Source organism: Aulonocara sp. 'chitande type north' Nkhata Bay, linkage group LG13 (assembly GCF_057382095.1).
Source record: "Aulonocara sp. 'chitande type north' Nkhata Bay isolate Kocher_YH1m ecotype deep benthic linkage group LG13, A_spYH_male_GT1.1, whole genome shotgun sequence".
Taxonomy (NCBI): domain Eukaryota; kingdom Metazoa; phylum Chordata; class Actinopteri; order Cichliformes; family Cichlidae; genus Aulonocara; species Aulonocara sp. 'chitande type north' Nkhata Bay.
Genome location: NC_141356.1, coordinates 4611622 through 4634548, shown reverse-complemented (window position 1 = coordinate 4634548; position 22927 = coordinate 4611622). Strand labels below are relative to the sequence as shown.

The 22927-nt window shown below is 41.4% G+C and overlaps 2 protein-coding genes across 3 annotated transcripts; one reads left to right on the top strand and one right to left on the bottom strand.

The window, feature by feature from the left end:
* Positions 1 to 60: 60 nt before the first annotated feature.
* Positions 61 to 22040, top strand: sanbr (SANT and BTB domain regulator of CSR). 2 transcript variants are annotated; one of them, XM_086258336.1, is made up of 21 exons: positions 61 to 752; positions 1699 to 1850; positions 2003 to 2177; positions 3395 to 3491; positions 3672 to 3910; positions 4104 to 4162; positions 4585 to 4745; positions 5798 to 5884; positions 6008 to 6118; positions 6259 to 6382; positions 6510 to 6662; positions 8197 to 8339; positions 8429 to 8525; positions 8621 to 8653; positions 8787 to 8886; positions 16210 to 16295; positions 16671 to 16723; positions 19396 to 19469; positions 19568 to 19656; positions 19990 to 20072; positions 20149 to 22040. In XM_086258336.1, exons 2-21 carry the CDS (start codon positions 1701 to 1703, stop codon positions 20183 to 20185), a joined length of 2151 nt encoding a protein of 716 aa, XP_086114462.1. In that variant the 5' UTR covers positions 61 to 752; positions 1699 to 1700; the 3' UTR covers positions 20186 to 22040. The 2 variants fall into 2 exon arrangements, with proteins under 2 accessions (XP_086114462.1, XP_086114463.1); XM_086258337.1 differs by having other exon boundaries at positions 16695 to 16723; positions 20149 to 22037.
* LOC147315490 (uncharacterized) lies at positions 9030 to 12702 on the bottom strand. The gene has a single exon (XM_086258335.1). The coding sequence runs from the start codon at positions 12626 to 12628 to the stop codon at positions 10031 to 10033; it is 2598 nt and encodes an 865-aa protein (XP_086114461.1). The 5' UTR covers positions 12629 to 12702; the 3' UTR covers positions 9030 to 10030.
* Positions 22041 to 22927: the final 887 nt, after the last annotated feature.

The window sequence follows — 22927 nt, the reverse complement described above, 5'->3', positions numbered from 1 at the left end:
ATTTCAAAACTTGGACCTAACTGTTTAGTTTATGCTAATTTAAATGACATATTAGTATAATATAATTTCATTTAATTTGTTTTTAAGTCTGACTTTATGGCAGAAGCACTTGATTTGCGACCACTGTCTCCAAGCAACAGGACGCCTGCTGCACTGCGCCAACAGTGACGAGTCACCGTTGCAGATACAGACCGAATAAACGCGTTTTGTTAATCGAAAGTGTTCTGGGGGTAGATTTTTATGTAGTATTTTGATAGTGTAACCTGCCGATAGCATTTTCTGTGTTGTCGGCTTAATGACATACATACGGCAATTTAAGTAGCCACTTGCTCAGCTAACTGTATGCTAGCTAGAAGCTAATGCTACCTTCCATGGCTATCGGAATTACTGAGGCAGAGTTGAGCCTGAAGGCACATTTTTGATGTTCTAGTTCACTTTCGCCTTTGGTTTAAATGTCATCGCATAGCCACCGTGCTCAAACGCGTTGAGAGAGAGAGCTAAATACGTCGGTGTAAATCCCACCAGAAGGTATGACGCAATAGGACGGACCACATCACTAGTGATCGTCGTTTGATATTTACAGGGAGTACCTGAAGGCAGCAGATCTGTCCCGTCCCGCAAACTTAGCTAGCATTAGCCGGTAGGAGAACACCGCAGCATCAGCATCATCCACACGCACAATGAGATGAAACATTTACCCGCTTATTAGATTGTACGAGACGACGGTGAGGATTATCTCACAGACCAGAACAGTAAGTGTCATTTCTGTTGTTGGATGTGTGTCCTAGGAAATCTGAGGATTTTAATGTGACCTGAAAGCATCTGATGTTGATTCAGCAGGAGGGCAGAGGCACTCGGCCTACCCTAATCTGTGCCTCTACGGCATCCCATAAACGTACAGCATCTACCCGTATCATGTACAGTACATGAATGATCAGTCTCCTCTTTCAGCTCATACATAGTCACCAGTATGCTCTAACCTGTGATGCATTTAATAACAGAAAAACAAAACACAGGAACTTTGAATAGTAGTGAATGGCAAGTTCAGCCGCCAAGCAAAGTCTTTTACAATAAACTTCATTTTTTTTCTCAATGAAAATGTGTTTCTGAGGCATAACAACCAAATCATACTAAAGAAAGAAACAACATTTGTCTCAGTAGTTGGCCAAATTTATTATTTTATGCAGTGGTGCACAGTTTCACAACTGGTCCATTCCTTTTATCCAGCAATTTATTATCTGGGCTACAAAACGGTCCCTCAGACGCTATTGGCCCACTCTACTTACCTCACAAATAGTCCAAAACCTGAAAGCATTCAGTTTTGGAAGATCTACACAACACCCGCTGTCTTAAAAAGGCCCAAAACATCATAAAAGATAACTCACATCCTGGTTACTCCCTGTTTGACCTGTTGCCCTCAGACAGACGGTACAGAGCAATTAGTGTAAGGACTAATAGACTTAAACACAGCTTTTATCCAACTGCAATAACACGTCTGAATACTGCTACAAAAAAAATGCCAATCACGCCACTCTTGTATTAATCTATGTGCTGACTATGCGCAGAATGCTTAAAGGCAATTAAAATGGGTGCTAACTGCACAGTGATTTCAGCTCTAATTTGGCTATGATGATCAAACAGATGAAGGAATTTATTGTTGACTTGCTGCCTATTGTTTCCTGCCCTCTGTGTGTGTAGAGATGAGTCGCTTCTGTTCGGATAACAACAACTTTCCCTACGACAACAACGTCCTGGTTTTGGACATGGTGCTGGGCTCCCTGTGGGGTGTGCCCCAGCCCATAAACTGGGACAATGTGGCCAAGCTAGTACCAGGCTTTACTCCTAAGGAGGTAACTGGATCACTGGGTAACTAGAACCCCTTCATCCATCCTGCCTCTCCATCCATCCCATCCCGCCCATAGTTCGTTCCATGCTTTAGTAACAAGAGACCTGAATTTTTAATGAGAAATAATTCTGTGGCTCTGATGCAATTGTGTTGCAGTGTGCCCGTCGGTTTGAGGAGCTGAAGAGCATGGGGGGGTTTCCTCATGTGGATAACCAATGCAATGCCCTGATAGAAGGAAGCAGCTCCCCGTCAGACCTCCTCTCCACACTGTTGGACACTCGGGACATAGTGGAGAGAGGAAGCGGCCAGAGCAGCAGCAGCAAAGTTACAGGTCAGTTGCTTTCACCCACAGATAAAACCTTCAATAAGTTTAATCAGCAGGAACTGGTTTTATCGATAGCTTTACTCATGTCTTTCAAACTTCACAGTGGACAGTACACAGTTCATTGTACATGGGGAGCAAGAGCTGTATGTGTGCGTTTAAACCCTGGGAACCACAAGCTCAGGCTTCAGACTGCTCGAAATATGCTGTTTCACACAGTTTCCTACACTTTTGGCTCTGCATGATGTCAGTGAGGGAGGATATACTAAGTTTGGTCATCTCAGGCACACAGTTCTGGCTGTGAGCACAGAAGCCCCACCCACCTGCTGTTCAAACCTTCTGTTTGCAAGAGGCAACCAATAATCTTTCAGACAGTGGATAAACTCGGGGGCTGCACCGTGAAATTAAAGAATAAAAACGCACCACAGGAAATGAGCGTAATAGGCAAACATAAGTATAATAATAACATAATTTATTGTCTTGTTACATACTACTAGAAAGTGCTGAGTAAATATGAAATTATGAAACCTATTTATATAATTTGACCACTTTTGGTCTTTATATATTTTCCTATTTTATGCTGGCTTCCTTCCACAGTCCAAAGACATGGGAAGCCATATATCTTTCTTGAACTGTCATCAAATAATGAGGAATGCTGTCCAGTTACTTCTGAGTGTCTCTCAAAAGTAACCAAAAATGTATAAATGTATAAAAATAGCTCCAATTCCTAAACAATGAATGTGATCCTGTTGTTAAACCCTCTGTAACTTAAGTCTGCATTTTAATTAGACCTGCTAGCTTGAGTTACAGAACCAATCAGATGGTGTATAGAGTCAAAAATACAAAAATCATCCAGATACTTATTCTGGATGTGATTTTATGTGTTACAGTATAATCGATTGGAATTACTATAAGCAGTTTAAATGTCATTCTACTCTAATCACAGGTTATATTTTAAGTTTAATCCTTTTTTTCTCTAAATTGAAAACTTCAACTAACATAAACACAAACACATAAACATTTTTTGAATAAGAGATTTCTTTTATGGGTTACATGATGGTGTAAGTTCCAGTACAGCTATTTAGCTTGCGGAAGTGCTCCGAGGCCCCTATGAAACACATAATTGAAAGACTCTAATAAATTAGAGGGGTGTAGTATGATTTTTGTTCTCATGCTGCATGACAACCTTACTTTTGTTTTGTTTTTTCCAACGTTTTTGTGTACAGGGTCCAAGTTGAAGTCCACAGAAAGAAGTGCTGCTGTGGAGAAGAAAGAGAAAGGAGTGTCAGCAGAGGAGGATGAAAAACCTCAGAAACCACGAGAGTACGCTGGGAGATATCTTTTCATACCACAGTGAACCGAGCTAAGAGAGATTCCTCACACATCCTTTGAAAATTGAATCTATAAACATGACTCCATCTTAAAGTGGAAATGTTTTCAGCGTTAATCACACACACCCTGTGGATGAATATGATTGAATATTATTTTGGCTTTTCCCTACAGTCCCAACATGGTCATCCATGTGTGCGATGAGACCAAGAACCTGAAGCAGGACTTCACTTGTCCCAGAGATCTTCTGGTCAAGGAGATGCGTTACTTTGCTGAATATTTATCTGTGGACCCCCAGAGGTGGGAGGAAGTTGACATCTCAGTCCACTGTGACGTGCAGATCTTTGACTGGCTTATGAACTACGTCAGGAGGAACTCAGCAGGAGAGGGAAACAAGGACAAACCCCGACTTGGTAAAAAGAAACAAGAACAGAAAACAATCAACATTATTACACATCCCTGAGCTGTCATTTACACCACCTGTGGCGCTTGATTTATTGGTCACTAAACGTGGTGTGTGTTTGGTGCGTCACTGGCTGCGTGTTCTGTCTTGTTTGTCGTTCGTGGGGTTTGCTTGGTTGGTCATGTGGTATTTGTCGGTTACAGAGCCCAGCAATGTGATCTCAATCCTGATCTCCTCCGAGTTCTTGAAGATGGACACGTTAGTAAGTGTTGTGACATGTGACGCAAGGTGTGGTGATGTGCATCGGGCCTTTTGTTTTTCAGCTGTGAACACATTTTCTTAGATATATCCAAAAAAAATGTTACAGCAAAGGTGCAAAAGTCTCACATTTGCCCAGTAAGGCGCAGGCAGTGTGTAGAATGATAGTTCAAAGGTAACAATGGGTAATTGCTCCTAATCCACAAAAAAACAAGAGGCCTACACACAGAGCTTTGTTAAGTTAGTGTTGCATGAAAGTGCAGATGTTCTTTTGCCCCCGTGCAGTTACGGTAGCAGTGTTTTCTCACCACTACTCAGAAGAGCTAGAACTGCTAAAGAAGTGTTGACATGGTTTGGACGGAGCATTGTTGAAAGGACATTTCCCATTTTTGTTTGATGAGTGCTCTGTATATGCGTCTGGCTCAGGTGGAGGAGTGCATCCAGTACTGCCACAAGCACATGAGTGCCATTGTGGCTACTCCCTGCAACATGAACTGCATAAACAGCAACCTGGCCACACGGATCGCTGAACTCTTCAGCCACAATGAGGCCGACGACATCAGGGACAAAAAAGACAAGTTTAAAAGGTAAGAGGGGCGAGCTGCTTTGCTTATTCTCGGCACCGTATTTGTATTCTGGGTCTCTGTGAATACAAATATTTGGACAAAGCTGTGAATCAGCTTTGCATCATTTGCATTTCAAAATAATCCATTTTTAACGCCGGGCCTCGGCGTGGACCCTCAGTTAGGGTTAGTCTTAATCTAAAACAAGCCATTTTAGCTTCTTACCCCTCCATTTGTGCTAACTGCTTCTGATTTGTTGCACATAGCAAACAGAAGGTTCGAACCGCAGAGAACATCTTCTTCTGCCATTAAATGCAGTTGTGTTTCAGTTCAAAATGAGGACTCAAATGCAGATAAGCAACACCAGGAACAACATGGAGACAGGGGATGGAGACAAATATATGCACTGAGACTTTGTAGGGAAATGGGACACAGGTAGGAACAGGTGGGACAGGAAAAAAGTAGGAAAAGACTGGGAATAAATCTACAAAAGATGCACAGGGAGAAGTGTAAAAAAGTAACTATAGCTGAGACAAATGAAGACCACAGGCAAAGAAAGATGTTAATTAAATAACCACGAACCAAAACTTAAACTCATTCAGCGCTGACTGAAGCCTGAGCTTTTGGTATGAGCATCTGCCAGTGTAATAGTATATTTCCTTGAATTCTCAATGATCACAGAGAAGTTAAAAGTTCTGTCAGTAACACTATGATGGCTGCAGCAGTTCAGCTGCAGACAGATGGTCTCTTTAAGCTCCACAGATTCGATGTAGAGAACAATGCAGTGACTTCTCTTTTTAGCCAGTTCAGTCTAAAGATCTAGGAAGTGTCAGACTTTTTTACATGATTCCTACGCTGAAGTTTTGTCAGGTTACAGTTTCTCCATATAACACCAATAAAAGAAATATTGCATGTGTTGCATTAAATAACTGAAGCACAAGCACAAAGGCTACTGTCACAAAAGCACCTGGTATAATTTTACTAAAGCAACAGTGGCTTATACTTTTATAACCTTTTATTAAGATATATGCAATATCAGCTCAAGTTTGATCCTTTCTTGTCTTTCACCCTCAAAGCAAACTGTTTCAAAAAAAAATTGAGCGTCTCTTTGACCCAAACTACCAGAACAGAGATTCACCAGGAAATGCCTCAACTCTGTACAGGTGAGTATAAGCTTTTTATTTTTGCATTGTGTTTCTTTTTATGCTCTGACATGTGTAGCGAGCATGTGAATATTCTCTGCTAATTTAATTTATATTCTTTGTCATCCTTGCATTTCATCCCAGGTGTGGTCTGTGCCTTAAGCTGTTGACCAAAGACACAGAGAGGAAAATTTCTTGTGTTCCGGGCAAAATCAATATTGACGCTCGTGGAGAAATCATCTATACACACACCAGGTATAGCAGCATGTTTTAATGGCTGTTTTAAACCTTTTACTTTAACCTTTTACTTGATTGGCTGAGTTCCTGATCACAGTGTGTGTGTGTGTGTGTGTGTGTGTGTGTGTGTGTGTGTGTGTGTGTGTGTGTGTGTGCAGACAGAAGAGTTGGGATGTGCACGAATACATCACAGGCCTGTATGAGGAGCTCAAGTCCTGGGTCTTGGTTTACTGGAGAATCTGGGGTACCATCAACTACCTCACCTGCTTCCGATGCCAGCAGGTTGGAGTGTTATAGTGTGTGTGTTGCACAAATGAGCAAAATGAATAATAAAGAGAAAGTGAACAGAGTAAGAGTGCGTGCAGGATATACTTTTAAAAATCATTTGTATGTGTGTGTGTGTGTGTAGGTGTTTGTATGTGCAGAGCTGACGCAGTGCAAGTACCACCCAGACAGCGTCCTGTACCCTGGCATGGGTACAGAGAGAGGCTGGCACGGTGCAGGAATATATCCGTGCTGCAACCAGCGGGTTCTCCGCTTTGACCCCACTGGGATACCAAAGGTATGCATGTGCACACACACACACACACACACACACACACACACACACACACACACACACACACACACACACACACACACACACACACACACTTACCTATTCTAGGTGCAAGGTAATGCTTAATGCATTAATACTGCCTTTACTTTCTTAGGGCACCTTCACACTTGGAGTTCATTTAACACACATTTTATTGATAAAACAGGGCAAGTAAATGTGAGGACATATAGATAGGCATAAGTCAGTTATAGGCATATCTCACTTAATCCATATTTATCCGATACCGATATACTTGTACAGCTCCTTAGTTCATCTTCGTCTAAAACAAGCTGTTCTGCCATCCTCTGTCCTTTACGGCAACCTTCTTCTGAGTGGCTGCCCCTCAAAAACAGCACTGACATCATTCAGAGGCAAGAGTAGGAGAAAGACTACTTGAATTGAGTGTGTAGATCAGGCTTAAGCCTGAACTTCTGGCTCACGGGAATTTCTCGTACATGCGTTGACATAGTTATTTGAAAATGAAATGCTTAATGCGAGCATCCACCACTGTAGTAGTATATGTTAGTGGAAAATAATTTACCCCCTTAAGCCTCTGAGTTCATATTAAAACCACTATGAAGTGGAGCAGTACTCTTTCACACTGAGCTGATGCTGCTTCTGCTGCATTGCTGTAGCATACAGCTGGTTCAACATGACCAGGATATCGTTCTATAATCTGGACTTGGTGGTGTTGGTAGCATCTGACTGATCTAAAAGTGGTGGTTCACAGGTCATGTGACTTTTCCCCAGAATGTTATTAAGAACTTTGTAGCAGAATGCTACACATGGTTGCACATCAGATCTCTGAAACTTTAAACTGGATCCATTTAAACATTAACCCTGTCATAAGTCATATAAAGATCTAAACTATAGCGCCCTATAAAGGCTCAAAGGTTACTGCCCCAAAGCCTAATAAATAAAATGTGGAAATTGCTTCATTTTGTCGGTAGATCAAAGTGAAATTAGTCTGATTGATTGAACAGAAATGCTTGGTGTGTGTCCTGTGTGCTAGTAGATGCGTTTTCCAATGTAGAAAGAGTCTCAGCAGCAGAGTAGAATACAGTATAAAAATATTTCTACAATTTACCAAATTACCATTGGAAGAATCAGTGAAAACTTGGGACTTCAAGACAATTTTAATGCAAAATCTGGAGAATAACCTGAGAGTAAGGATTAAATATGGAACAGAAATTAAGCAGACTCAGTCTGTGTACAGATGTGATATTAGCTCAGCAAACACTTCCAAGGCCACATCCCTCAGGTTTCCAATGTTGGCCCCCACAGTTTTGTGGTTACAGGCTAAAGACAGTTTTCGTCTCATTTGCGTGCACCTGTGACGTGGTGCATGTTAATTAAACACTGTGCAAGCAGTCTCATTCTGGCTGCAGCAGAGTTTGTTTGACATCTCTCTGATTGGTGGGTAAAATTGACAAACACCCAAATTTACCCTGCAGAAGAAATCCTGATCCAGTTTGCTCGTGTTTGTGTGTGTGTGCAGGGCTGTAAGACGCGGGATCACATAGTGAATGTGCCCGATGAGGAGAACTGTGACGAGGAGACTTCAGCCCAGACCCGAGTCCTCAATGACCTGCTGCTGCACAGAGATGCTGTGTGTGTGTCAAACTCTCCATCGGCAGAGGGGTGAGTGTGTGAGGATTCTTTCACAATGTTCTTTTTCATTATGTGTGTTATCGATGCACTAATTGCAAATGTTCCTGTGTGTGTGTCAGTGCTGAGGAGAGCCAGTCCAGTGCAGAAAAAGTTCAGGACTGTGACGTTCTCTTGGAGCCAACAGTCCTCAGATCTCTGAGAGGAGATGGCAGCACCGTAAGTCGCACACTTCCCATTTCTCTGTGTGCTTCTGTCTGTCTGCCCTCAGCCTTTCTGTGTTCTTACTGTGTCTACTTTGTGTCTTTAACCAGTTTTCCCTTTTGAAAAACTGGAGTCTTCAGCTGGTAGGACACTCTTTTTTCATGATATCTGCTTACTTTTTTAAAATGATTGAAAATTACAAATGAGGAACCTGCAAATGTTGCTTTAGACGAGAAAGAAGTGTGTGTCTAAAAGCCTTGACCTTTGCCCTTTCAGAGACAGCAGTCTCTTCTGTCAGAGGATGAGGAGTACACCACAGGGTCAGAGGTCACTGAAGACGAGGTTGGGGATGAAGAGGAACTCTCTAAGAAGCAAGGTGGAGAATTTATTCTTGTTTTCTTGCATCAGCAGGATCTCATTCTCTATTTCATACGGCTGAAGGGGAGCCTTGAAAGTGCTTAAAAAGTGTGTGTGTGTGTGTGTGTGTGTGTGTGTGTGTGTGTGTGTGTGTGTGTGTGTGTGTGTGTGTGTGTGTGTGTAAGAAAGAGAGACTGACAGAAGCTGAGCTTTATTCAAAGTGATTTAAAACAAACTGCAGCAATAAGGGCAAACTAGTGCACAATTATGTTTACGTGAGCGTTATTTTGTATGCATTTGTACAGTTCGATAACTGTGAGAGTACACTGAGAGCATTTAGCTCTAGTAACAGGCATTTGTACCAGTGAGCATGAAAAAGTAGGGCAAAGACCTAGTATGTAAGCACTGACTGGTATATGTGTGTGTGTGTGTCTGTGTGTGTGTGTTTTTATGCTCAAGTGAATGAATAAACGAGTCAGTTTTAAACAGTAGCAATTTAAACAGTAAAAGAGTAGCACTATATTTATAAAGAATTACAAACAACAATTATTTGATGCTCAAATTAATTAATTAATATCCAGTTTATTTCCAATTAGTTCCAAATTCATCTTGAATTCAATTCAATTTTATTGATATAGCAGCAAATCACACCATTAGTCACTTCAAGGCTGTATGTATTATTGTATGGTAGATGGTAGATGGTATTATTGTATGGTACAATAATACATACAGAGAACCCAACAATCATATGACCCCCTATGAGCAAGCACTTTGGCGACAGTGGGGAGGAAAAACTCCCTTTTAAAAGGAAGAAACCTCCAGCAGAACCAGGCTCAGGGAGGGGCGGCCATCTGCTGCGACCGGTTGGGGTGAGAGAAGGAAGACATTTGTTGTAGGTCTGATCGAAGGACTGATGTGATGGTAAGTTGACTGCTGCTCTGCTTTGAATATTGAGTGATTAGTGAATAGATTTTAAGCCCAATTGTGCCTAAGTTTAAGACCATATTCATTGGTTGTTTTTGTTGTTGTTATTACTTTGGGCTTTTGTTCACAAGAATTGCTAGCTTCCCTAGAGTTTTGGACACCCAGACAATCAGATGATTGCTGAGAAAGCACAAGGTTTTTATACCCCTGTGCTATTCATGTTGGTGCAGGATGGTCTCCTAGAGAGGCCAGGGTTGAAAAAAGGGATGCTTCAGAACCTCTGAGGGTGTTATGCGCTGATTTGCATCCAAGGCCAACATCTGTTTGATTAGCCTGACAAGTAATTGTTGGCCATTTTCAGGTCCTCGCCTAACCTTCATTAGTTTTTCGAGGTCATCGAGACACTTAAGTTTTATATATCGAGTTTCCTTGGATTGATAATCTGTCTCGTATTGAAATTGTTCTTTGGTCTTAAATGTCCAGCGCTGTTTGTTGTAGTTATCTTCGATGAAATACCAATCAGTGTAGAAGCCAGAATCTAGGAGATGATCTGGTAGCTGACCCTGGGTTTCAGTTATGAATCTCAAAACATCATAATTGTCTTCCCCAGGATAGAGAGGCACCCCTGTAGCAAGCTCCACAGCTACCAGCCCCAGAGCCCACATGTCAATTGCTTCATCACATGGAATGCCAAGCATAACCTCGGGTGCACAATAACCAACCGTCCCCAGACTGTGACCAGGAATCAGTGCAAAAGCGGGACGTGCGAGGCCAAAGTCTATAACTTTGACTTTGACGGGAGACTCATGGCGATTCACAACCATTATGTTTCCAGATTTGAGGTCAGCATGCACTATTCCCACAGAACCCAGGTGGAACAGAGCATTTGCGAGCTGATGCAAAATGGGACTGAGTTCTCTTATTGGGAGACCCTGGTTTTTCCGGTCCCCTATGTAGTCCCACAGGCTTTGGTCGAGGAGTTCGAAATTTAAGCAGATACGCTCTCCATCGAGGAAATAGCCGTTCCATTCAACAATGTTGCACCTGTCTGGATCCAAGCATCGCAGCTGCTCCAGGATGAAAATTTCCAGTTTTGCCTGTTGCTGAATTTTAGGGTTACCCTTGTTGACTTTGATAGCCACAGTTTGGTTGTTTTTTGTATTGCGACATTTGGTCACAACACCAAAGCCTCCTTCCCCAAGGAAAGCCTCTACCACGTGGTGATCTCCCAAAATGGTCCCTTCAGGTATTTCAAGATCACCTTCTGAGGAAGATGATATTTCAGAATCACCTTCACAGGAAGATGATATTTCAGAATCATCTTCAGAGGAAGATGATATTTCAGAATCATCTTCAGAGGAAGATGGGTTTGCTGAGGTGTTGACGTGTCCTTTTTGCTGAAATTCAACTGAGATTTGGAAACTGCAGTTGAATTTTTGCGATCCATGACTTTCCCAGTTTGAAGGCTGCTGAGAGAGCACAAGGTTTTCTCCCCCTGTGCTATTCATGTCAGTGCAGGGGGCTCTCCCTGAGAGGCCAGTGTTGAAAAAGGGATGCTTCAGAACCTCTGAGGGTGTTATGCGCTGATTTGCATCCAAGGCCAACATCTGTTTGATTAGCCTGACAAGTAATTGTTGGCCATTTTCAGGTCCTCGCCTAACCTTCATTAGTTTTTCGAGGTCATCGAGACACTTAAGCTTTATATATCGAGTTTCCTTGGATTGATAATCTGTCTCGTATTGAAATTGTTCTTTGGTCTTAAATGTCCAGCGCTGTTCGTTGTAGTTATCTTCGATGAAATACCAATCAGTGTAGAAGCCAGAATCTAGGAGATGATCTGGTAGCTGACCCTGGGTTTCAGTTATGAATCTCAAAACATCATAATTGTCTTCCCCAGGATAGAGAGGCACCCCTGTAGCAAGCTCCACAGCTACCAGCCCCAGAGCCCACATGTCAATTGCTTCATCACATGGAATGCCAAGCATAACCTCGGGTGCACAATAACCAACCGTCCCCAGACGGTGACCAGGAATCAGTGCAGAAGCGGGATGTGCGAGGCCAAAGTCTATAACTTTGACTTTGACGGGAGACTCATGGCGATTCACAACCATTATGTTTCCAGATTTGAGGTCAGCATGCACTATTCCCACAGAACCCAGGTGGAACAGAGCATTTGCGAGCTGATGCAAAATGGGACTGAGTTCTCTTATTGGGAGACCCTGGTTTTTCCGGTCCCCTATGTAGTCCCACAGGCTTTGGTCGAGGAGTTCGAAATTTAAGCAAATACGCTCTCCATCGAGGAAATAGCCGTTCCATTCAACAATGTTGCACCTGTCTGGATCCAAGCGTCGCAGCTGCTCCAGGATGAAAATTTCCAGTTTTGCCTGTTGCTGAATTTTAGGGTTACCCTTGTTGACTTTGATAGCCACAGTTTGGTTGTTTTTTGTATTGCGACATTTGGTCACAACACCAAAGCCTCCTTCCCCAAGGAAAGCCTCTACCACGTGGTGATCTCCCAAAATGGTCCCTTCAGGTATTTCAAGATCACCTTCTGAGGAAGATGATATTTCAGAATCACCTTCACAGGAAGATGATATTTCAGAATCATCTTCAGAGGAAGATGATATTTCAGAGGAAGATGGGTTTGCTGAGGTGTTGACATGTTCTTTTTGTGGAAAGTCAACTGAGTTTTGGAAACTGCAGTTGAATTTTTCTGATCCACGACTTATTTCAAGCTCATCTGAGCCAAAGGATGGGTTGGCTGACATGGTGTAACGTGTCTGCTTGTTTTGTGAATTGGTGAGAAACAAAACTGAACTTGGTTTGGTTTCTGTCATAAAATGCTCTCAAAACTTCTCGAAAGGGTTTTTGTTGCTGTCAGGTCAATGTCCGTTAAGCGATAAAGTACAATAGGTGGGCGCTCCTATTTATGTGTTTTGGGATCAAAGCAAAGTTGCCACGTCAGAAAGGATCAAAGCAAAGTTGCCGCATCACAAGGAATCAAAGCGTTCTAATATATGCGCGCATGCGCACACACGTGGTTGTTTGTGTAATGTTGTTCACACTAAGAATTTTAAAAGGAAACTGACAGTTACAAAACTTTTTTTCGTTTATTTGTATTTGTTTTGTTGTTGTTTTTTCTGCATACCATGTCCAGCTTTTCTGTATAAAGTAATGAAGAATCTTGGATTTGGTGCTTAAAACTTCGTGAAACTGTAACCGTATTTCATTCACCATAAATCACTATCTGATTTTGAATAGTTTTCTTATCAGATACAGAAGTCTAAAACCAACATTTCTCTGCCTCGGCTGCCTTGTAGCTCTGCACGTTGTCTCTTCAATGTGTGACCCCCTCCCTCCCCGAACAGTCGGGGGTGAGTGCACTAACGTGTCCGGTGTTGCCGTTTTAATGAGTGTTTGCTGGAAAACGAAAAATACAAGGAGTCTGCAAGATGGATTTGTACGTTTTCACAATGGGGGAGTTTGCGTAAGTGCTAGTAAATAATTTTCTCGAGTGTGTACGTTACACATGCTAATTTTGGAATTGTTTTTATTATTTTGCTAGCTAGCAAACTCCGGGATAAATGATTGAAATGTACTCAGTGTGATGCAATACGGTGCCGCTATTATAACAGTTAGTTATTGCAGGGTAATTTATGTAATATGCTGTGAATTTAACCAAGACTACACAGCAGTAGCAGTATTGCGAGTTACTTCCCCAAAGTGAACGCTTTAAACGTTAGCCCGATGCTTAACTAGCCAACTTAAGGCTTTCTGATTAAAGGCTAAAAGCGGCGTTGTCACCGAATAAATAGAATATTGATTATATTTTTGTGTATTGCTGCAGTTTTTTCAAGTATTAACTTGGTGCTTTTGGCAACCTTACGGGGAAATAATGGTAATATGGCTGATCCATATGGACACAAAGAATATAGACTTTTTTATGCTACCGAAGTTCCCTCGCTTTCATTCAAAATCTGTTTATCGTTAAACAACTTAAACATAATTGCCTCAAACTCACATTAAGGCCTGTGGGACACTATCAGCCACTGAAACAGTAGACAAATGAATATTTCATACCTTAAGGCTGCCTGTTTGTTTAAGGGAGATGAACAATACATTATAATTGTATATAATAATATCACAGATGATAGATTTAATAGGTTTTTGAAAGATGCTTGTGCATTCAAGTCTTATATGTTGAATTGAACCGAGTATGTCAACTGTTCAAAGCTTCTCCCAGTCAGTGCTGTTCTATGTGCCTGTCTTACTGTACATGATGTTATTAGCACAAACACTTTAAAGGTGATAATTTAGGACTTCAGCAACACAGACTGCAATGTAGTTAAGCATCTTACAGTTAGTTTTGAATGAATCAACTTAAAAAACAACACAAGCCAAGATCTGTCTCCTATTTTTTTGTGTCACGTAAGAAAGAAGCATAAATATCTGATGAGAAGACTTATTAATTTGGCCTTTCTCATGATCTGACTGAGGTGATGCGAAGTGAAATAGTCATCCTTTTTTGGTAATGTGCTGGAAAAGCTTGAAAATGGAGATTGTTAGTGCTTACAAATTGCTTGAATGTCACCCTGAAAAAGGTGTATGAAGTAAAATCTGATTTTGATGCGTTCAGCACAAAATTTAGTCACACAGTCAGGACAACATCTGATTTACCTTCATTGGGAAACATGTTTAAAGCAGGAGTTCAGTACATATTTTGTTTTTTGTACATATTTTTATAGATCTTTATGTTTATTAACTTTTTTTATTGTATTCTTATGTTTTTTTTTAATTCTATATATTTTATACATGTGTTACATTTACATTTTCATGTAGCTTTTTAAAAAAACATTTTTTTTGTATTTTGGTATCTTTACCTGTCTCATAAATTCAGGGCTACATCCTTTCTATAGACAAAGAGCTTATCTTGGAGCCTTCAGCTTCTTCTTTAGTACTTTCATAGGTGGATGTAGGAAGTAACAATAATATGTGATGATAATCTGTGATACATGAAATAATCTTATATTAATAGTAATAATGGATCTGTTCCTGTCAGGAAAATGCTTGTGCAGAGGTTTCATTGTCCTTATTACCACCACAGCTCTGCCTCGCAGTGACAGTTTAGTTGCAGTTTCGAGGCTCATTTGTGTATCAGCATAAAGACTTTCCTCGCAGTGAGCTGTGATCTCAACTACTGAGCTGATGCATGCTATAGTTACAGCTGGATATTTTTTTCTCTCTTTCGTAAAGTGTTTTCATTAAACAGACTCATTCATTATTAATTGTTTTACATATTTTGTCTTTTACGTAAACAAAACACTGCTAGAATTAAAGTACTAGAAACAATTAAAATACACTGTAATTAGTACTTTTAACAATTTGATAGATGCCTTTTATTATATTTTTAACATCAGCATGTTGAAGGACTTGTTTAGAAGAGAGTGCTAATTTATATGCTAAAATATGTTTTTCTTTTTGGCCAAGTTAGTGAAAACACTTTATTATCCTCTAATAGATTTTTTTAAATGCTTGGTGATCATAGTACCCAAAACTAGCTGCATCAGGTAGTACTTCTGAGAGGATCAGAAGTCCCAGGTATACTGGTATTGGGTGTTGCAGCTGTAGGGATGACTCTTTCTGAAGCCTCAAGCTGACTGTTTCCTCTCAGATGTAAAAGGCTGATGATTTACAAAACAGACACTGCGTCGTTCAAATAGATGAGGCTCATCATAAAATAAGAGATACTTTACTCTCTGAGCATTGTTTCTAGTGTCCATTCATCCATTTAGTTTACTCTGGTCTTAATAAAGAGCTTAAGAAGAGATATTGTTAGAACTTAGAAATAGGAGGAGCAATTCAGACGTTAAGTTTTTAATACGAATCGCTGGACAGAAAAAAGTGGCACACCTATTCGTCTTCAAAACAGGTTTGACTGACAGCTTAGAACACAAGATGCTGAAACTTTACATACATGGCTGTTACATACTGGGCTGAACTGGCAGCTTATCAGAAGTAGCTTTTGATGTTGGCAGTGTGAGAGCTGAAAAACCCAAAGTCATCCTATTTTCATCACTGACTGGTTTTAATCACGTGATGGCTTCATGTTACCATGTGCTCTGACTAATGATCGCATAATGTTATGCTTACTCATTTCCTTTAACCCGACAGTCCTGCAATCCTCTCGTCACCGAGCGCCTCTAAGTGATTAAAGCAAAATGAGGACACTTGACGAAACACGATCTATTCATAGCACATCACCGCTGTTCCACCCTCATCTCCACCACCTCATCTATTTTTAACATTTCATTGTCAGTCCTCACAGCTTAAGAATGGAAACTGAAGGCATTTCTCTTTTCAGCCTGCAGATGGCGCTGCAGTCCTTCACTACATCTCATCCTGTTTTTCTGTTTTCCAGCTGCTAAGAAGGCCAAAAAGGCTCACAGACCTCTGAAAAAACAGCTGTCCTCGCCAAACTTCCAACGCAAAGAAAAATCTGAGAAAGTGAGTCAGCAGTTTCATGAATATTTCACTGCGGCTCCTTAGTGGAGTCAAACACGGCAGAGTTCAACCCAAATATCTGACACATCTTATCTGTAACCTACAACAGGATGAATTGTTTTTAGCTGGGTCTTATAAATAACTGAAATGCCCTAAATATGGATACAGAACTGACTTTGTAGCATTTTGGTGCATATCTGATATTAGTAGACATCCTACAGGAAAAAGCTGGATTTATTATTGATACTCCACAATATCTTATTGTGTGTCCATAAAAAGATCTCACACACTGACTTATACTTCCTTTTAGATATTCTGTCATAATTGTTGCTTATCTTTTTTACTTCAATTTTACAACATTCATTATTTTGTCTTCAGAATGTGCTTTTTTTCCTCCCTCAGTCACAGACCAGGGACAACACGCCTTTCACGTGAGTAGATCTACATGTTTATCCTACTTACAAATTTGCTAAGCAGTAGCTGTGCATTGAAGTTTAATTCTTTAAAATGTAGCTGGAGCTAATATAAGGGTTCAGCACTTTGTATTAATCACATTCATAGACTGTATAGAAAAGATGGATGAAGCCACCATGTTCTCAGTAACTTGTTGTTGAAGTCCTGTTGTGAGGGGTGTGTCATTGCCTTTACAGTCTTGGTGTTTTAAAACTGGGCGTGGCTCCGACTGAAACAGAATTCATGTTGCCACATCTGTGTTTGTTTGCATATTTGGCTAGAAGGAATAAAGCATTATGGGTATTCAAGCTATCCAGACTTCACTTCAATTAAAAATTTCTTTGTCTAGCATGACTCGGATCTTGTCTGTGGCAGAAGAGCCACAGAGAACGATAGTAGCCCATAGACCAGCTGGTGCCCTCTGGTGATGGTAAACAGTTACAACAGGTAAACCAGTCCTGGGTAGAAACCAGTGGATCCCCTGAGCTCAGCTTTTAGGGTTTTCCATTAGGTGGTAGTTAAGGCCATATCATACCGTTCACAGTAATACTGGTATAATGTTGGGCAACGATAAGAAAATGGAATACCGCGATAGAATTTGGGTAAAACGCACATGCGCAGTGCCTTTGTTTTCATACGCACATGGCGGAAAAAGCATGGCAGCGACGGAGAATGAGGGCGAAAGCGATCGTTGAATGAAACGGATGAACCAGAACTGTTTGTAAAAATGCTGCAAATTCAGTGTGGAACTGGTTTAGCTTTCGTCCGTCAGATACACAACAAAGCACTATTTTTGGTAGCGCATGCTAGCGGGCCGTCGTTATTACCGTGTTTTTTGGAAAATACTGCACACTTAAAATCAATCCTTTGATTTTTCTGGTTGTGTTTACTGACCTCGAAACGATTTTATGTACACGGCGCTCGAAAATCTGTCAAATGTTTTAGTACGACTTTGCTGAGCTACGACGCCGCACCGCTTGATGGATTGTCGGAGCATTACGGCTATCGTAGGCGGAGCCTCGCAGAGTGATGCGTACTGTGCTTCAACATAATATTACCGTATTGTGTGTGTATAAGCTCTTTTAAGTTTTGTGGATATTATACATGGTTATGCTGAGGATATGTCGGCCAGTTTCCACTGGAAATGCCTTTTGGTTAAACTGTCAGCAAGAAATTTTGCACTGTTAAATTTTTATATAACTTTAATGCACATAAAAAACAGCTGCTTGTTTAAGTGAAAATACATTGATGTTTTTTTCCACTAATAAAGTTGTGGAGTTGTAAAGTATTTTGTCTAGTGTCAATTATATCGTCAGTTATATCGTTATTGCAAATTTTCAAATATATATCGTGATAAATATTTTTGGTCATATCGCCCTGCTCTAGTGGTAGTACTTGGTACCAGGTAATGTTTTTGTAGTTTCTCAGCCGAGTTTCCAAGTGATCCAAATCAATTTGAAAACAGACATCAACAGACTGCATGCCAGTCAGTGGCTTCAGACTCCTTCACAAAAATCAAAACTGACATTTTTGAAATCCGGCAGTGAGGGAAATAGCGACACAAAACCCACCTCCGACCTTCAGCCCAACCAGTCTGGTTTTAACATTAGAACTTTCTTTTTTGATAAGGCTTATGGTCAGGGCTGGATCAAGTGACCCAGAATCCTACCTTAGTTACCCTGCAATAGGCTTAGGCTCTTGGGGTTTCTCATGATGCACTGTTTCTACTTTACTCGCCTCTTTGCACTCTCTGTGTTTATACACCCCTCTGCATTTAATTCTTAGTTATTATCAATCTAAGCTGTCCTCCACAGTTTCTTCTCTCCTGCCTCATGCCCAGCCGGTGGTGGCTGATGGCCCCGCCCCTCCCTGAGCCTGGTTCTGCCGGAGTTTTCTTCCTGTTAAAAGGGAATTTCTTTCTTCCCACTGTCACCAGGTGCTTACTTGAAGGGGGTCATTTGATTGTTGGCGTTTTCTCTGTATTATTGTAGGATATGCCTTACAGTATAAAGTGTCCTGAGGCCACTGTTGTTGGGATGTGGTACTATATGAATAAAGTTTAATTTTAAGTTGATATAGTGACTGTTCTGAGACACATTAGTCCCAGTCAGTAATCATTTTGCCATCTTCATGTGGAAGTTAGCAGGATCTGACTTCTGGTAGCAAGAATGTCAACAGCAACTGGTCAGAGGTGTGTTGCGGTGTTTTGTTTTGAAATGTTTCTCCTTCAGTCTGCGTTTGCGCCATGTTTACTGCATGTGGGAAGGCGCTCTGTGTCCTGATTGGTTGTCGTCACAGGCACAAGTTATTTTGACTTAGGAGTTACAGGTAAGGTGTGGAGAATCAGGTCAGGACATTGTCCTTGGCTGCCTGTTCTCACACTTAACTGGAGATAGTCCCCTTAAGCTGGGTACTCACCCTGGGAAATAGTCTGTGGTTAAGGGGAAGCTGCTCCTTTTCAGTGCCTGTTTGTTCCATGTGGGGCTGAAAGTGTACGGCACCAACCTGATATAACAACATAATCTGAACGAATTTCTCTGCTGTAAATCTGGATCAATAACATTGATTGAAAAAACGTATAATCTATTTCTCGTGTTTGCTGTTTGAAGTTAACTGGTGCTCGCTCTGTGGGTGTTTGTGTGTGTTGTAGAGTAAGCGTCCAGAAGAGTAAGTGGGACAGCTCTCGCTCTATGCGCTACAACCAGGACGCTCAGCGAGAGGAAGGTAAAGGAGGACTCATTGATGCTTTTCTATTTTAAGCCACTGAGTCAGACTACGTTCTTTCAGTCTTGCATTAACCACTTTCTTTGCATGTTAACCAGACCAGCGCCGCATGGTGGAGATCATTGGCTACCTGACAAAGATGAGGTTTGGAGACCAGGAACAGAGTAAATCCAAGGATACTAAAGAGGTGGCTGTTTATTTACTGTACACCTAAAATGAGATTGATTGTCAGGGTGCAGGAAATGTGACTTTGACCAGGATTTATTGTCTTTCTTCACATCATGTGGTCAAGATTGGTGCTGAGCTGTCAGACCTGCTGTCCTTGTTTTTGCAGCTGCCTCATGTTGGATTGTTTTTCTTCCGGACTCTCTCTCTCTCTGTGTGTGTGTGTGTGTGTGTGTGTGTGTGTGTGTGTGTGTGTGTGTGTGTGTGTGTGTGTGTGTGTGTGTGTGTGTGTGTGTGTGTGTGTGTGTGTGTGTGTGTGTGTGTGTGTGTGTGTGTGTGTGTGTGTGTGTTACAGCCTGCAGGGGGGATCTACTCCAGACTTGAAGTGCAATTTAGGAGCTCCTCTCAAGTCAGACAGAGTTCAGAAAAGACACCCAGGTACATTTACAGTGTTACACACACCCTGGTGTCTCACTCAATAACTAAGCACTTTTTTCTTTCTTTACCTCTGCAGGTCTAAAACACGCTACGCTCAAATCCGAACAACATAAAGAAGCTAATGGGGGAAAAAGGCAGTGGAGCTGCTAAATAGACCAGCATTAAACCCGATGAAGAGGACAGAGACTCGCTCCTCAACCCCAGCACTTGTCAGCCCACCCGCCCCTGCTTAACTCAGGTGACTATGTATGGATCACCGTCAACCACATCTCCTTTCACTCGGCCCACTGTGTGTTTGTTCAGCTGCATCCAGTCCACAAAAACAGCAGAACTGTGGACCCATCTCGGCTCATTAGAAATGCACTTTGACTTTCCTCAGTGTTTCTTTAAAGACGGACAGGTGGGGATTTCTACAGAAGGCAACAGGAGAAAAGTATGGAAGTCCACTCATGCCAGTGGGAAAAGAAAAAGTCATTTGTATTTCAGAAAATATTTCATAGCAATGACAAACATGTATCTTATTGTAAAATACATAGTTTCTGTCTGTCCACCAACTCCTACACAATCAGGAGTTAATCAACCAAACTTGGCACACAGGTACATCTTAGGCCCCTATAAGTTCTTACCTATATCAGATACTATGGTGTAATCACATTACACAACTACCTACTGACCAACTAAAAGGACACACTTTGTGTTTATGCACCTATCTCACTTTATACAAGCATTGTATCATTTCAGTTTCACAACAGTAGCATCTCATTTACATCAGATGTTATAGTTGTGAATATTTTGATATGCAATATCATCGTGTTGCTTGGCAACCACCTGGTAACAGAATAAAAATACATTTATGTAGTAGAGCAGGACATGGGATGTAGTAGTAAAGGTAAATTTAAAAAAGAAAGAAATTACAAAAATGCCACAACAGAAAAAAGTTTTGATATTAAAAAAAAAAAAGGGGAAAAAAAGCATAAATCAAATTGACTTGAACTGAAGAAAAAAACTACATCAGGATACTGGAAAACATGTGTGTCTAAAGCTCCAGTGACATTTTTTTAAATGCTAAATTGAGATCAAATTTAATTTTGAGGTTAAGAAGTAAAATTGAGATAAATGTATTGTATGTTATATGAAAATCGGTCAAAAAGATGTCATGAGAAAAATTTATGAAAAAAGAAAAATCATTTTCTTAAACTGGCACTGATTATCTTCCTGGATGGCTAATTGAAGATGTTACCTTCTTAAACTGACATCTTATTTCCACCATAGTGGAAGGTCAGACGTGTCGCATGGAAATTTTACTGCATCAACTGAAATTTACACCCAGCCTTACATTTACACTGTAATTCTGCCTGCGTTCTGTGTAAAGCTCATTCTGTAGGTGAGAAGGATGCCACATTTGTTCCACCAAGTTCTGGTAGAGATGTAGTTCTAGTCTTTCCTGTGTTTACTGGAACGTGACTGTGCCATGTACCACACCTAGGCCAATAAAATACAAGTGGCTAAATCCATTCAGAGCCTTATGTGAACTTTTGTTTCTGGTTTATATCCACTGGGTGGCAGCAAATCACACTGGGGGAATAACTATGGATTCCCAAGACACAACCTTTGCCCCAGTTTCACCATGACCTTTCACCTCTCCAACAATCTACCAGGTGAAAAATACGCACTTGATTGGTTCTCAGCTTTAGCAAAGAGTGTTAGTGTTGTTTCCTGTATGAAAAGAAGCCAGAGCAGTTTGTGGAAACTGAAAGTCCCAGAGAGGGCTGGTATGTGCCACTTGGTTCGGGGTCACGCCGCTCCTCTCTGCATGAGAGGCACTGACCAATGGGCGTGCTAACCTGGCTCTTCCTGTAAGACTTACTCACAGGGGTATTAATAACCCTGGCTGCTCACAACACAGACCCAGAGCAGGGCTTAACGGGGCATAAAGCGTAGAGGAGGTGATGTGGGCTTTTTTTTTTTCTCCCTGTGGGCGGGCGCTACCCCAGCTGTTCTATCTTCTCCTCAACAGCAGATGCCAAGAATGGCTGAGGATGTGGATCTGGGTCAGGAAGGGGGGGTGGGGGAGTCCTGTTACAACTGGACTGAATTATGGTCCCACAGAGATAAAGAGATGGTTGGACACGAGAGCATCAAAGCAAACACGCCAAACTGACAGAGATGCTCAGTGTGCCAAGACCTGCAGAACTAAAATGTTACTGCTGCAGATTCCTCTGAAGCCTGGCTCTGGGACACAAGGAAATGAAAAGTTGAGTGAAATTAGAATTCCATCTCCCTCTCTGGTTACATCAGAGCTGACAAGATTGTTGGGATTGCGTAAGACGAGCGTTTCAACTTTCAATGGCACGGCGTCAGCATAACCTTTAATCTAATACCAGTATGTTAACAGGGATTAGTGGAGGAGTCCACTTACACAGCAGCAACCTTGGCTAAAGATGCCCAGGCGGAAACGGTTGGATGTCGCGTTGCCTGCGTGACGGATGCCATCCGTCATCACTGAGCTTTCCTTTTAGGATTTGTGTTTTCAAACCTTTTCAAAGCACGCTCCTCTTCACACGTAGATGTATGCATCTAACAGGAGATGGGACAAAATAGTCACTATGCTTAACGACCATGTGGTCAGAAATCATTTTCCAGAGTTGATTAACAGTGCATCGGGTCAAAGCGCAACAAACCTGTTTAGGTTGGCTTTAGTTTCACACAACAAATCTGACACAAGATGTCTTCTACTCCAGCTGCCATGTGGCAAATCGTCTTTTATAGTAAGTGAAAGCGAAAGCAGCCTGCACTGTAGGAGGTGGGGTTGGACAAGTAAACAAGTTCTCAGAGTTGATGACTCAATCAGCTCA